General features: G+C 45.6%; 1 protein-coding gene and 1 non-coding gene across 2 annotated transcripts; one reads left to right on the plus strand and one right to left on the minus strand.

The window, feature by feature from the left end:
- Nucleotides 1-6,012: 6,012 nt before the first annotated feature.
- Nucleotides 6,013-7,087, minus strand: LOC136465834 (peroxidase 2-like). Its single transcript, XM_066464419.1, has 2 exons — nt 6,878-7,087; nt 6,013-6,780 (listed from the first exon to the last, which is right to left on the minus strand). The coding sequence occupies exons 1-2, from the start codon at nt 7,085-7,087 to the stop codon at nt 6,013-6,015; spliced, it is 978 nt and encodes a 325-aa protein (XP_066320516.1).
- A 2,950-nt stretch (nt 7,088-10,037) lies between these two features.
- Nucleotides 10,038-10,144, plus strand: LOC136511185 (small nucleolar RNA R71). Its single transcript, XR_010772659.1, has one exon. It is a non-coding gene; the product is annotated as a small nucleolar RNA R71 (small nucleolar RNA).
- Nucleotides 10,145-13,915: the final 3,771 nt, after the last annotated feature.

The raw sequence follows: 13,915 nt of genomic DNA on the forward strand, positions 1-13,915 counted from the left end.
GTCCGGTCGCCTCGCAGGAGGACCACAGCCATGTGTCGGCTACTGCCGCCTTAGAGCACAGCGATGGGAACGCATCATCATCGACGTTGAAGAGCGCGGCAGCTCCGGTGACGACACGTGAGCCAGCAAGAACGAAGCAGACTACGGCGTCTCCGCGCGTGGCTTCGTTCGCGTAAAGTTACGCGGAAGGGGGAGGAATCTCCCAAGTCCTAAAAGATTAGGAGTAAATATTAGAAGTTATTGGAGAGGGTTTTTTCCATCTTTCTAAAAAAATAAGGATTAGAAGGATGTTTAGGGAACTCTTGGAGATGCTCTTAGCCAACCGTTAAATTTGATACCAGCACCGCAAGGTGCAATGTATACATTGTAGTCCCCGAGCCTGACAGTAGGTGAAGAATGCACCTGGTGTCAGGATCAAAGAAGTACAACGATCAGTTAATCAGAATAAAGAGTCCCAGCTTAGCTGAGCACACAGCCAGCCCCCAGCTTAGCTGAAGACCAGTAAGAGGAAAAACAGTACATTAGTCCCCGACCCTGCTATAAGATAGAGCAGCATCTTATAGCAGGATCAAAGAAACAAGTGAAAATGACGAAATCCCTGTGCTTAGCACTGGACATTAGAGTAAAATTTGGAGTGCTAAACACTTAAAATGGAGAAAAAATGGAGAGTGCTTAGCACTTTACCGTTGGAGAAAATTGAAGAGTGCTTAGCACTTAAACCGTGGAGAAAATGGAGAGTGCTTAGCACTATCTCGTGGATAAAATAGAGAGTGCTTAGCACTATACCGTGGAGAAATTAGAGAGTGCTTAGCACTATACCGTGGAGAAATTGGAGAGCATGGAGAGTGCTTAGCACTATACCTGTGGTGAGATTAGAGAATATGGAGAGTGCTTAGCACTATACCATGCGCGAGATTAGAGAGCATGGAGAGTGCTTAGCACTATACCGACGAGACGTGTGGGGCCTTCTATCCCAAGATTCTTGTGCACGCTTAGGAATATGGGCATCACCGAGGAGCCACTGCCGCCCGCTCATGATGCAGGGTGTTACTGCTCGTGCACGTTTAGGTGCTAAGCTGAGGACAAGGCTGCTTCTAGATAACGCAAAAGAAAACGTGACTGGTCGGCGACGATAAAATTGCCCAGCCCTCGAGCTTTTCTGGCCTGTCGTCATGACGGCGGTCGCTGTTGTCACAACGCCGTTCTTCAGCGGCGGTCATCATCGTGGCACGGCGTGGCTTGCTTACGACTCAGGCGGCTCGCTTGGTGGCTCGGGTGACTCGGGTAGCTCGGCGGCTTGCTTGGCAGCTCGAGCGGCTCGGCGGCTCGGGGGCTCAGGCGGCTCGGTGGCTTGACGGCTTGGGCGGCTCAGCAGCTCGAGCAGCTACGTGGAGTCGTAGGCAAACGGGCGTAATCGGAGCCTGACGGAGTCTCACGTGGGGAGGCAAAACCCTTGAGCCTGTCCGACTGAGGCAAGGGCGCAGTCCGATTTGAGTGGCGATAGTATGCGTCATCTTAAAGATGTTTAGCATGGAGAAAAGTCGTTTGGAGAATAATCATGTAGAGAATAGTATGAAGAAATATCATGGCAAAAACTTTATTAAATATTCATATATAAAAAGGTACTTATGTTTAGACATAACGTCTGATCGGTGGCGTATGACGTTATTTGGTCAGCGTCGACGAAATTGTCCAGCCCTTTGAGCTTTCTAGCCTGTAGGCATGGCGGCGGTCACGGTCATCATAGCGTCGTTCTATGCGGCGATCATCATTGCGACGTGGCAGACGGTCACTGGCGAGTAGTCCGAGGCAACTCGTTTAGCTGCTCTGCTTTTGGTCTTGTGTTGAATATGTAGATGAGCAGCAGCCGATCTGAGGCAGCTCGGCCGATAGAAACACACGTAAGTATGTACATGTGTTGATCTATATGTGCATGCATATGCACAAATGCTTTGGCCTCACTTGCTTACTATTGGCTTGGAATCACGTATGGGTAATCTCCATCAGCTTGCATGCCTCTTGCTAGCTTGTTGTCGTAGCACATGTATACGATCATACAATGGTGCCGATGTCAGTACTCGATCTGACAACACAACAGTCAGCAGCCTTTGTAGATTGATTTTCTCTGGCTCCAAAACCAACTCGAAGAAGGAAACCGACTCCGCTTCGACGCAGCAGCAACGATGGAGCGGCAGCGTCTGCAACTCAGTGATAATTATTCCACCTAGATGCGTGAGTTAGACCATGCTGAACTGATCGATTTCCACGTGTGCAATCGGGCGATGAATTCGTGGACCATCAGTCAAGCTCCAACTTATAGATGGATTTGATGACGGCTGTCGCGCACGATGTTGAACGCCGTCGCCGATTCGCTGTAGATGTTGTTGAAGGAGGCCGTCGCAGCAAGATGAGTTGCTGCAAAGGATGTTGGTCTTGAGGTACGTCATCTAGTTCGTCATGAAACATCACGCACATCCTCATATCTGGCGTGCCACTATCGACGAAATCTAGTCTACAGTCTACCGAGAGGTATACCTACGGTAGTAGATGAATCGGTTGAGGTGCGCGTGATACGAATCAGCACACCTCCTACCTAGTGCACCACTATCGACGAAATCTAGTTTGCAGTCTACCGAGGGGTATACCCACGGTAGTAGATGAATCGGTGGAAGTGTGCGTGATACGAACCAGATGGTAACATAGACACCAGACATAAGATTTATACATGTTCAGGCCGCCAGCTTGTAACACCCTATATCCTGTGCTCTGTTATTTTGTATTGATTATGTATCAGATTCGATATCCCGTCTAGGGAACCCCTGCCTCTCCTTATATACTCTGGAGAGGTAGGGTTACAAGAAAAATATCATATTTGATATTATACAATAAATCGCATCTTCATGTAGTCTTGCGGTGCACTGATCTTGTGGGCTGGGCCACCTTTGGAGCGTGGTCCATGTCTTGTCTTGTGGGTACGTGAGGCCATACCCACATGTTTCCTACTTGTATTTTTCAGAAGTACATTATCCTTGTTTTCATTTCGTTTTGGAGAGAGAGAGAGAGAGGCTCTTGATTAATCATATATGACTATGGGCTGTGTTTATGCGTAACAAATATCGGGTCAGAGTGTCAGCCCAAAGAGTATCGGCCCAAATACTCGTCCTTTCGATGCGTAGCAAGCAGAGATGGAAGCCGACAGGTCGTCCAGCTAAAAACGACATAAGCAGGCCAGTTTTGCGAGTGTTCTGCATTGGTCCGCCCATATTCGTGATCGGAGCTCGGCCCTGCTTGCTTCATGACGCAAAAGTGACGTGGGTCACGGCCTGTGCCGACCACTCTGGGCCTCTGGCCCATATAACTCGCTGACCTCACGCGCGTATTTGCTGGCCTGCTGGGTGCCTGGGTTTCATTTCACCATCTGTTTCCCTACTCTCAATAATGCTAAGCTGGCGGCAAGGAACATTCTGTATATGGCCTGTTAAAAACAAAGAACCCAAAGTTTGTTGATGTGCCGTCCTACATTTACATATGTGTTCTACAGTAGCTTTCTTTTGTTTAAGAAACAAGTGTACTAAGCTAATTGAATACGGAGTACTTATCTAGTAATAGTAGTGTGCGTAAAGATCGATTCTTTCTGCCAATTTGAGGTGTTATTGCTTGGCATTATTCTTCCTGGGAGGGAACGTTCCAAGCTAAGTCAACTACATCCCATTCTGGTTCATTTATCCATAGAACATTATATTCTGGTTAACTGTATACTTCACTTGAATTCAGTCAGGAAATAAAAGCAATAGGTGTTTCAGTAGTGTTGGGATCTTAGCAGCTTTGTTCCACGTTTCCGGCTGTTAAAGGTTGAGATGCGCTCTATGTGAGAACTTGCTATAATTTCGATCAAAACGCCCACGAATTCGGAACTGCTAGCTGTCATATTGAGACTTTTGAGAATTGCTCTTACTGTTTAGGGATCTGTACTAAGTCCAACGTTAGTTTATCGCTTTACAAACACAACAGTACAAGCTTGTGCATAATAAGATAATAGTGACAAAAACATCATGTCACTCACATTAGTATAACCCATGTTTAATGTCAAACAGCTAACTTCAATGTTGATCATCATCAGTTTGTGGTTGCCATGATGACATACTTATCTCATATGAATTGCTGGGTAGTAGTTTTGCAATGAGTATTTAGTAACATACTAACATTGCAGCTGTGGTCAAATGGTGAGCCAGCCGGCTAGTTTGTGCCTTTTTTTTTTTGCGACGGCTAGTTTGTGCCTTTGTGGCAGCCATGTTTGCACATTCACTATAGTAGTATTTTGCTCACAAGTTGCACATTCATTAACCAACAAACAGCTAGCCTAACAAAAACATACCCCGTAGTATTTTGCCTAGGCATCATGTCAAGTAGCAGTGCTTATAAAAAGGCCACACCACTTTTAGGCAGGCGTACGTGGGCCTCATTCCTCGTCGTCTTCGGCCCGGTAGGTAAGCGTGGGTCGGAATACCAGGCGGTGAGGTATCCCGGTCTCATATATCGGACTGGAACAACCCCATTTGATAATTAAACATCTTAGCATACATGTTTATTTTTTCACAATCATCGTTTACCATATGACATCACTTTTAGGCCTTGTTTGGATGTGCATGTATTTGTCTCAATCCACATATGGGTTGAAGTGGATACATGCGCATCCAAACAAGGCCTTAGGGAAGTTAATCTTTAGGCTAGAAAGCATTTCATATATATGCAACAAACAATACATGTTTCTATCCATGTCAAGGTAATCTTTGATGCACAAAATTGTATCATCTGCATATTACAGAATAGCTACCCCCTTATCCACCAAGTTCCCAGCTAGACCCTCAATTAGGTAATTTTGTTGGGCATTCAACACCATTACTAGTTAATACATATTGCAGAAACGTATGGCTTTGGTAGGAAATGTAAAACCATTGATAGAGGAGATGTGAGGCAAAGGGTTTTAGCATCTTTGCTCAGAACGAAATCCTCCAAGCAATACTTAATCAAGAAGGGAAGAAAACACTTCTATCTCGCTATATCTCACCTCACAACAACTTAGACATGATCTTCCTAAAAGAGAATTGACCCACAAGAATTTGTGCACTAGTCCAGGAACAAAACTTATGCAAGTCAATCATGTGAGAAACAAGATTGTGCACAAATTACTTCCATGTCAGATTAAATTTACACACTCGACGAGGGCGAGTAGAGGTAACTCACATGTTGTGGGATACCTTTGGCAGGATCGCCGAGTGAGGGTTCGTGTTGCGAGATACTTCACTCGATCATATAAAGACCGTTCATTTGACATCTCACATAATATTATTTGTATAGCCACATGTCTATATGGGAAGACTTGGACTCATACCCCGATAGGTAGAAGTCGAGTGGCAACCAAAGAGGTTGGAGTGGCAACGGAATATCAGGAGAGAAGACACAGATGTTGGGTGATCTTCCCTGGCCTGGTCAACATCCGTGTTTGACCACTATATATTTTGGATGCTATGCATTCTTCCAAACTTTGTGTATTTTCGCTTCGTCAAAAAAAATAAGACCTTAGTTGACACCTAAAGTGTATCAAAATTTAGAATGGAAACTTTAGACAATACAAAAACCTTACTTATTCGTGACAGATGAGAGTATAGTCTATTTTGTGGACGTCAAGTCTCAATACACATTTCTCTTTCTAAAATAATACAAGTTATATATAGAAAAAGAAGGTCTAAGTCACAAGACTAGCACGTCAAAATGAGTGTCCCATCGTTATATAGAAAAATTAAAGTAGACAATAATTACACACTGTCCAATAACAGAGCAAGTAAATAAAAGTTTACAATAACATGTAGTAGTATATAGCAAAAGAAAAAAAAATTAATAGTACAAATATATATTTTTTTAAAAGAAAAAAAGATCAAGGTGCGCGGAATCCTGCAAACGAAGGGCATTGCGGGCATGGCAGCATCTAGCTGCCTAGTAGCGTAGATATCATTATTTAGTGTTGACAGCCCTGCAGTACTTCCTGATCTCTCCCTGGTTACGGGTTTTCACCTCAATCTGGGACATCTTGACGAAGGCCTTCTTAAACTTGTCCTCCCACCACCCGGGGATGTTGGCGTTGTCACCGACCATCTTGGCCGTGGCCGGCGTGGTGAGCAGCGCGGCGTCGGACGTGAAGAGAACCTTGTGCGCGAGCACGTTCTTGTAGTACTGGTTGTCGAGCGCGTTGGGGGTGACGATGTCCTGGTTCACGGTGGGGTCGTTGGCCGGGGCCGGGTTGGCAGGGCACCGCCTCCGGAGGAAGTTGGCAAACCCAGCGTTGATGTCAGAGGGGACGGCGAGGCGGTCGGGGACGAAGGACGAGCAGTGGGAGCGGCCGACGGTGTGCGCGCCGGAGAGCACGACCATGTCCTCGACGCCGAGCCCCTTGGCGGCGAAGGAGGCGATGAGATCGGTGACGTTGAAGACGGGTGGCGGCAGGTTGTCCAGGGCCTCCGAGGCGTTGGAGACGCGGCCGTCGAGGCGGCCGGCGGGCATGTCGATCTTCACGTTGAACCTGCTGAGGAAGTAGGCGGCGTCACGGGCGGCGAAGGCGACGATGTCCGCGCAGGAGACCACGCCCGGGCAGGCCTTCTCGACGGCGTCCTTGGCGACGTCGATGACCTCGAAGCCGCGCAGGCTTGGAAAGTTTGGTGGGCTGAGCTTCTCCGGCTGCGGGTTCGCCGGCGTCGGGTCCAGGAGCACAGAGCCGTCACATCCCTGTATATGTTTGCATGTCGTGTCAGCCTCGCTCTCTCCATTGTACATTTGTACTTGGTGCATTCATGCATGGTCGATATTGCTGCGTACGGCGTACCTGAACGAAGCAGTCGTGGAAGAGCATGCGGATGAGGCCAGCGCCCATGCCGGCGTTCTTGTAGACGAACTTCTTCACCTCGTCGCGGACAATGTGCTCCACGCGGGGGCATGTCTTCTTGTAGTATCCCACGTCAAGGCCCTGGCACGCCGTCGTCGCAAGGACCAAGGCCCATGTCACCGCCACCGCAAGCTTGAACGAAGCAGCCATTGTGTGTGTCCTCTTGGCTGCTCAGTCAGAACGCCAAATAAATTCTTCTCTAATTGCCCCGACCCCTTTTCTACCTGAGAGTGCGTGAGAGCTAAGAGCTGAGTGATGAAATGCCTTTGTAAGGGTGGCTATTTATACAAGGAGATGCCGTGACGACGTCTATACGTACGTGTTAGTTGGATCCATGGTGTATTTAGGTCTTGTTTGGATGCACATGTATTTATCTAAATCAATATGAACACACGTGGATTAAAGTGGATACACATGCATCTAAACAAGGCCTTAATTGGATCCATGGTGTATTATGGAGTACGAACTGATTAGAGAGATAGCTGTTACAGAACATGCATGGAGGCTGCAACCGCCATTAGCTGACCATTTGACATTTTGACCTGCAAATGTATATCTTGTTTAAGTTGCTGTAGCTGCGTGCCGCCTGTGGTTTCTTCCTTCTCCTGGTGACTGAATCTATTAAATTTTCTCTTCATGGGAATGTTCCATTGCATGATCTGCTTTCAACCAATTGCACACACTCAATGTCTCTTCTGTAATTTAAAGAAGAGAATATTTGAGGTGGAGTGGAGGGCCAGTATTAATAAGTAATAATAAGCATACTGTTCGTCGAGAACTTGAGGAGCTGTTCTGCTAGCTAGATTATCCCTTCATTTCTTAGAAATAAGTCAATTCTTCAAAGGAGCCCCCTCATCGGTTAAATTTAAAATGTACTCAAATGGGCATGTCATTGCTTGTTGTGTGCATGTATATAATTGATAAAAGGGCCAGGAATGCATTCAAATTGCCCCGTTCAAATAATAACAACTTGTTTTTTTATATATTTTTTGAAGGTCAACTTATTGTGTCTCTGTTCATTTTTGACACCAGGAATATTGTCCTTTCTTGGTGTTTACACTTGTATACAAGCTGTCCATATGAATAGGTCTATATATATGGAGAATATATTCAGTAGCCAGCTATAAAATAAGTTATTCTGTAGCTACCTCCGTTTACGATAATTTTATATACTAATTTACGATAATATCAATACATATTTACGATAGTTGGGTTACTATAACACATAGGGATATTTACCATAATGTTATAGTAAACCACTTAGTAAGGCGTTATTATAATCTCGTAAATTAACATAGTAATTATCGTAACTCAAAGTGGCTACAGAATAAGCTATTTTGTTCTGTAGCCACTTTGAGTTACGATAATTACTATGTTAATTTACGAGATTATAGTAACTCCTTACTAAGTGGTTTACTATAACATTATGATAAATATCTCTATGTGTTATAGTAACCCAACTATCGTAAATATGTATTGATATTATCATAAATTAGTATATAAAATTATCGTAAATGGAGGTGGCTACAGAATAACTTATTTTGTAGCTGTCTACTGAATATACTCTCCCTATAGAACTACTACTCTGTAGCTGGCTATAAAATAACTTATTCTGTAGCCACTTTGAGTTACGATAATTATTATGTTAATTTATGAGATTATAATAACTCCTTAGTAAGTGGTTTACTATAACGTTATGGTAAATATCCTCATATGTTATAGTAACCCAACTATCGTAAATATGTATTGACATTATCGTAAATTAGTATATAAAATTATCGTAAATAGAGGTGGCTATAGAATAACTTATTTTGTAGCTGGCTACTGAATATACTTATATATATCATTTTATTTATTTATTAATGGATTTTATTTTATTTATAAAAGTTGTTTTTCATGCTTAATCTAATAGAACAAACCATTTGCTAGTATCGTCGTTCAACATTCCTAAATATCTTTACGCACTGAGTATTTTAACTTGGCCGTTTATTCAAGTCCACAAAACTAAGTCATACACCGGATTCACTTATCGCATCAAGTACATTTTAAATCAAAATTTTTGAAAAACTCATTTTCGAAAATTTTACTTATGCCTAAATCGCTGCGCTAATGAGCTCGTAACACCAAAGGTGTTACACCCGGGTCGCCCGACCCCGAGGGAACGGGAGCCATGTCGCCTGACCCTGAGGGCGTAGGCTCTGTCCCGCCCGACCCCTGGGGCGCGGGCTTGTTCTCGCCCGACAGGGACCCATACCGCCTCCAACCACTATGGGTCAGAAGGTACGACCCTGGCGTCAAACTTCTAACGCCGGGCGGGAAGCAGGCATGTCTTGACGTGACCCATGGCCATGTTAGGCCATGCCTAGGGGTTCATATCGCCAACAGTGATGGGTGCGTGATCATTGTGCTGCCTACTCCTCGTACAGCCGCTGACCGGCATATCGACCGAGACGGGATGGGACGCCACGACCAGCTGATGATGTCGGGGCATGCCACCAGTGGTGAATAGGAGCCTAACATGGAGCCATCCCCATCACCATCTACAGCGTCGATGGGACCTGCATGAAGGATAAGGACCCGTTGGCCCTGGAGGCCTTCTTCTCTCTCGTTTTTCTCCTTTCTTTCTCTCTGTAACTTGTTCCTTCCCATTCACCTATAAAAGGGGAAGCGGTACACCCCAAGAATGAGGGGGAGGGAGAACGAGCACATAGCATAGCAGACTCTCAGCACTCTTCAATCCTTCCACCATAGACTTGGGACCTTCTCCCTCTCCCACTCGTTTGTAACTCCTACTACAAACTAAGTGTCGGTAACTCGAGCAGCAGCAGACTGGACGTAGGGACATTCCGCCTGAACTAGTATAAAACCTTACGTCCTCCAAGCACACCATCCAGGCTAGACATGCAGATACAAATTTACTAGCCGGTGATCCGAAACACCGACAATGACCAGCCTTGATTAGAGGCTATCTTCTTTATAAGAGTTTTAGCTTTTCCAAGAGTAAGTGACATAAATGATCCTCCAGCAGTGGCATCGAGTTGTTTGTGAGCTTTCTGAGTTAATCCATGGTAGAAACTTTGCATGAGCAACCAATCTTTCATTCCATGATGAGGGCAATCTGAAACATATTCTTGAAAATGTTCCCACGCTTCTAGAATGGTATCTCCTCTCTGCTGTTGGAAGTTTGAAATCTTTCCTCTTAAGGCATTGGTCTTGCCTAAAGGGAAAAACTTTTCTAGGAAGGCCTTTGAACACTTTGCCCATGTATTGATATGATCTTTGTTAGTGTAGAACCATTGCTTTGCTCTTCCCATAAGTGAGAATGGAAATAAGCGAAGTAGTATGATGTCTTGAGCAACGTCCTTGATGACGACCGTGCTACTTATCTCTAGAAAATTATGAAGATGAGCACTAGCATCTTCATGTGACTTTCCGCTAAATGGGGTAGCTTGCACCATGTTGATGAGGCTTGGCTTGAGCTCAAACTCAAGATTATCAGTTTTGAGTGTTGGTCCAGTGCGAATGTTCTCGGTGCTTGAAGCAGAGAACTCACGCAGAGTCTTGTCAGCCATAACTTCATAAACTGGTGTTGAGCTTCCTCTTTATTTGGTTGATTCTGTTTGATAGAAATTATTGAATCACAACCAATCCTACAATACCCTGTATAAGATATTGAAAGGATCAAGATGCCCAAGAGGGGGGGGGTGAATTGGGCTAATTCTAAATTTTCTTGCAATAATCAAATCCTACGGATAGCCCAATTAACCCCTTATGCCTAGAAAAGTGTTTCTATCAAATCAACGCACAAAAGACTTGCAACCTATGTTCCAAACTTACTTTAGCATAGTAATTCTACGAATGTAAAGACAAGTATTGAATTGCTCAACGTAAATACTCAAAGTAAATGCTCAAAGTAAATGGAGAGAGGAAGGCGGCGATGTTTTGCCGAGGTATCGGAGAGTCGCCACTCTCCACTAGTCCTCGTTGGAGCACCCGCGCAAGGGTGTAGCTCCCCCTTGATCCGCGCAAGGATCAAGTGCTCTCTATGGGTTGATTCTTCGACACTCCGTCGCGGCGAATCACCTAAAGCTGCTCACAACTTGAGTTGGGTCACCCACAAGCTCCGATGGGTGATCACCAAGCTCCCAATCACCACCAAGCCGTTTAGGTGATGGCGATCACTAAGAGTAATAAGCACAAACTCTCACTTGACCACGCGAAGCCTAATGAGAAGATGGATACACACTTGTCTACTCTTGATTCACTAATGAGGTTTCACTCTTGGATTCTCAAATCACAAACACCTCACTAGGACCTTGCTCTTCTTGGCACTCACAAATGTGTTTCTCAGCTGTTGGAATGAGCAAAAGTGTCTCCACACACGAGTGGAGCTTCTATTTATAAGGCAGCCTGAAAAACGAACTGTTATGAGCTTCTGCGGGATGACCGGATGCTCCGGTCAGTTCAACCCGTGCAACAGTTTTCAAGTGATGACCGGACGCAGTTAGGGTCTGGTCAGTACTGACCAGACATGTTCGGTCGCTCTTGGATGCTTACTATAATCGATCGGACGCTGGATACTCAGGGTCCGATCACTACTGACCGGACGTGTTCGGTCACACTTTCTCAAGTCTGGACCCTTACTGGAGTCGACTGAACGCTGGCCCTCAGCGTCCGGTCACATTGACCTTCAGCGTCCGGTCACATCAGACTTGTTCTCCTCGGTCAAATGAACTAACTAGACCCTGCGGCCAGCGTTCGGTCGCACCGGAGCCAACGTCCGGTCAGTATTTGACCCTCCATTCACTTCCAGCTCTCGATCATATGTGAATGAAGTTTGTTCCAAAGGATCTTAGGCATTCATAGGAGCTACCTAGAGCTAGTTTTAACAAGTGTGCACCACACCTAACTCACTAGACTCAACTAGGTCAAGCTACCCGTTCATACTCCCCTTAATAGTACGGCCAAAGGAAAAACTAAGTCCTAAACTATTCTAGGTGCCTCTCCAACTCCAATCGACACTTAGAACTAGTCATCCTTAACTTTGTCGTCAATCCTTTGAAAACCGAAACGATTTCCATCGTAGGGGCATGACAACCTCGATTGCCTAATCGATCTCCATTACCATGACCTAACTTTATTTGCCTCTACAAAACACATGTTAGTCATAGTAATCTTGTATTGACATTAATCACCAAAATCCAACTAGGGGCCTAGATGCTTTCAATCTCCCCCTTTTTGGTGATTGATAACAATACCACCTCGAGTATGTTAAAGAGTGAGGTTTTTGATGGGCTTGGTTCATATAAGCTTTTGTCGATAAGAACAAAAGTGTTAGTCAAGCTTATATGACCCAAGCCAACGCAATGTACTCAAAGGATATTAATTAAGCATGAGTACAGATAACAAAGCTCATTTGCTTTGAAGTTTAAACGTGGAAGCAAAAGCAAATGAGCATAGCACAAGTGATATGACATTTAAATAATGCAAAGTAGAAAGCACACATGTCATATTTCACAATCATGTAGATAGCACTACCACATATATATAATAGTATGCATGAAAGTAAACACACAAATGCATAAGTAATAGTATATCACACAAATAAAAACTCCAAATGTATATAATAAGCTAATACTAGATAACTAGCTCCCCCTAAATGTAGCCCCCCTAAGACTACATACTCGAACACCCTCTCCCCCTTTGGCGTCAAACACCAAAACCTAGGGGTCGGTCGGCGAGGCTGCAGCGGATGAGCCGGGTGCTGAAGAACGTGGGGGCAAGCTGGAACTGGGCACCATCATCATCTGACCCTGAGCTCTGAACTAACTGACCCTCTGTGGCAGGAAGTGTCGCTGAAGCGGTCTGGGTCTAAGCTAGGGCTAGTGCTGCCTGTGAAGCTGCTAGTATGTCTGTCGTAGGATCTGACGAGGCGACAGACGAGGGGAGCCTCTGAGTAGTCACAGCGATTGGGGCTGCTGTAGACGGACCGGTGGTATGCATGTGAGGCGGAGTAGGCATGCCGGTCAACTCGCTGAAAGATGCTCCAAGACTCCTAGACACTGACATGTCAGGCACAAATAGCGAGGAAGACTGCTCTGGTGTGAAGCCCGTCTGAAGTGGAGTGAACTACGGGGCTACCACAGGTGAGGCTAACCACTGGGACACCTGTACAAGAGGTGAAGCAAACTAAGCTGGAGGCTGTCCCTGACTCTGGAGCCCACTGGGCTGTACTGCTGGAGTCGTCAAAGTGGTGGCAGGTGGAGCAAGCTAGGGCGAAAGCTGTGGCTGTGGGGCCCCAAGAGCTGTCACTACATGCTTCATGAAACCCATAAGCTGCTACTGTAAGAGTATCTGCTGCTGATGCATCTACTACTGCTGCTGCTGCATGGCCTGCTGCTGCCTCTGGAACTCATCCTGTCGAGTCTGAAACTGGGCAAAAGTAGCAGCTGTCTCCTGTGCCTGTCTATCCTATGTCTGCTACATCCGCTCAAGAATAGCAATGAGAGCGGGGTCTATCTACGGAGCAGGTGGAGCAGAATTGGAGCTACCGGCCTCTGCATCGTGTCTGCATGGAGGCATCTGAGGAATAAGTAGATAGTCATCGTTAGAGCTATCACTGTACTCGCTCACCTCCTGCTGTGCCTCTAGCTCCTCCTCCTCAGTGGCTACAATCCCTCTGATGATCTCATCCTGCTAAGCTACAGACTCTAGCATGTCGAGACGACGGCTAGGCTGTCTGGGTGCCTGAGGAGTGGTGTGTCTGATCCTCTGTGATAGGTTGTAAGCTGGGAACTCTGTGGTGGCACTTGTATACTCATCCATCATACCAGGGGGCTTATCAAGCACTACTCTACGAATGAGGAACGTGATCCAGTGAGCATAGGGAAGCTGCCTGCGACCCTTGAATCCCTCAGCTATAGTATCCTCCATCTCTGAAAGAAGGAGGTCCTAGATATCAAATACTGTCTGCTGCAT

Source organism: Miscanthus floridulus, chromosome 1 (genome assembly GCF_019320115.1).
Source record: "Miscanthus floridulus cultivar M001 chromosome 1, ASM1932011v1, whole genome shotgun sequence".
In the NCBI taxonomy this organism is placed as follows: Eukaryota; Viridiplantae; Streptophyta; class Magnoliopsida; order Poales; family Poaceae; genus Miscanthus; species Miscanthus floridulus.

Excerpts from the sequence above, each read along its gene's own strand:
- LOC136465834 (XM_066464419.1), bottom strand. The coding sequence starts at position 7,087 with ATGGCTGCTTCGTTCAAGCTTGCGGTGGCGGTGACATGGGCCTTGGTC. Across the intron at positions 6,781-6,877 it reads TCCACGACTGCTTCGTTCAG|GGATGTGACGGCTCTGTGCT; the intron begins GTACGCCGTACG and ends AAACATATACAG.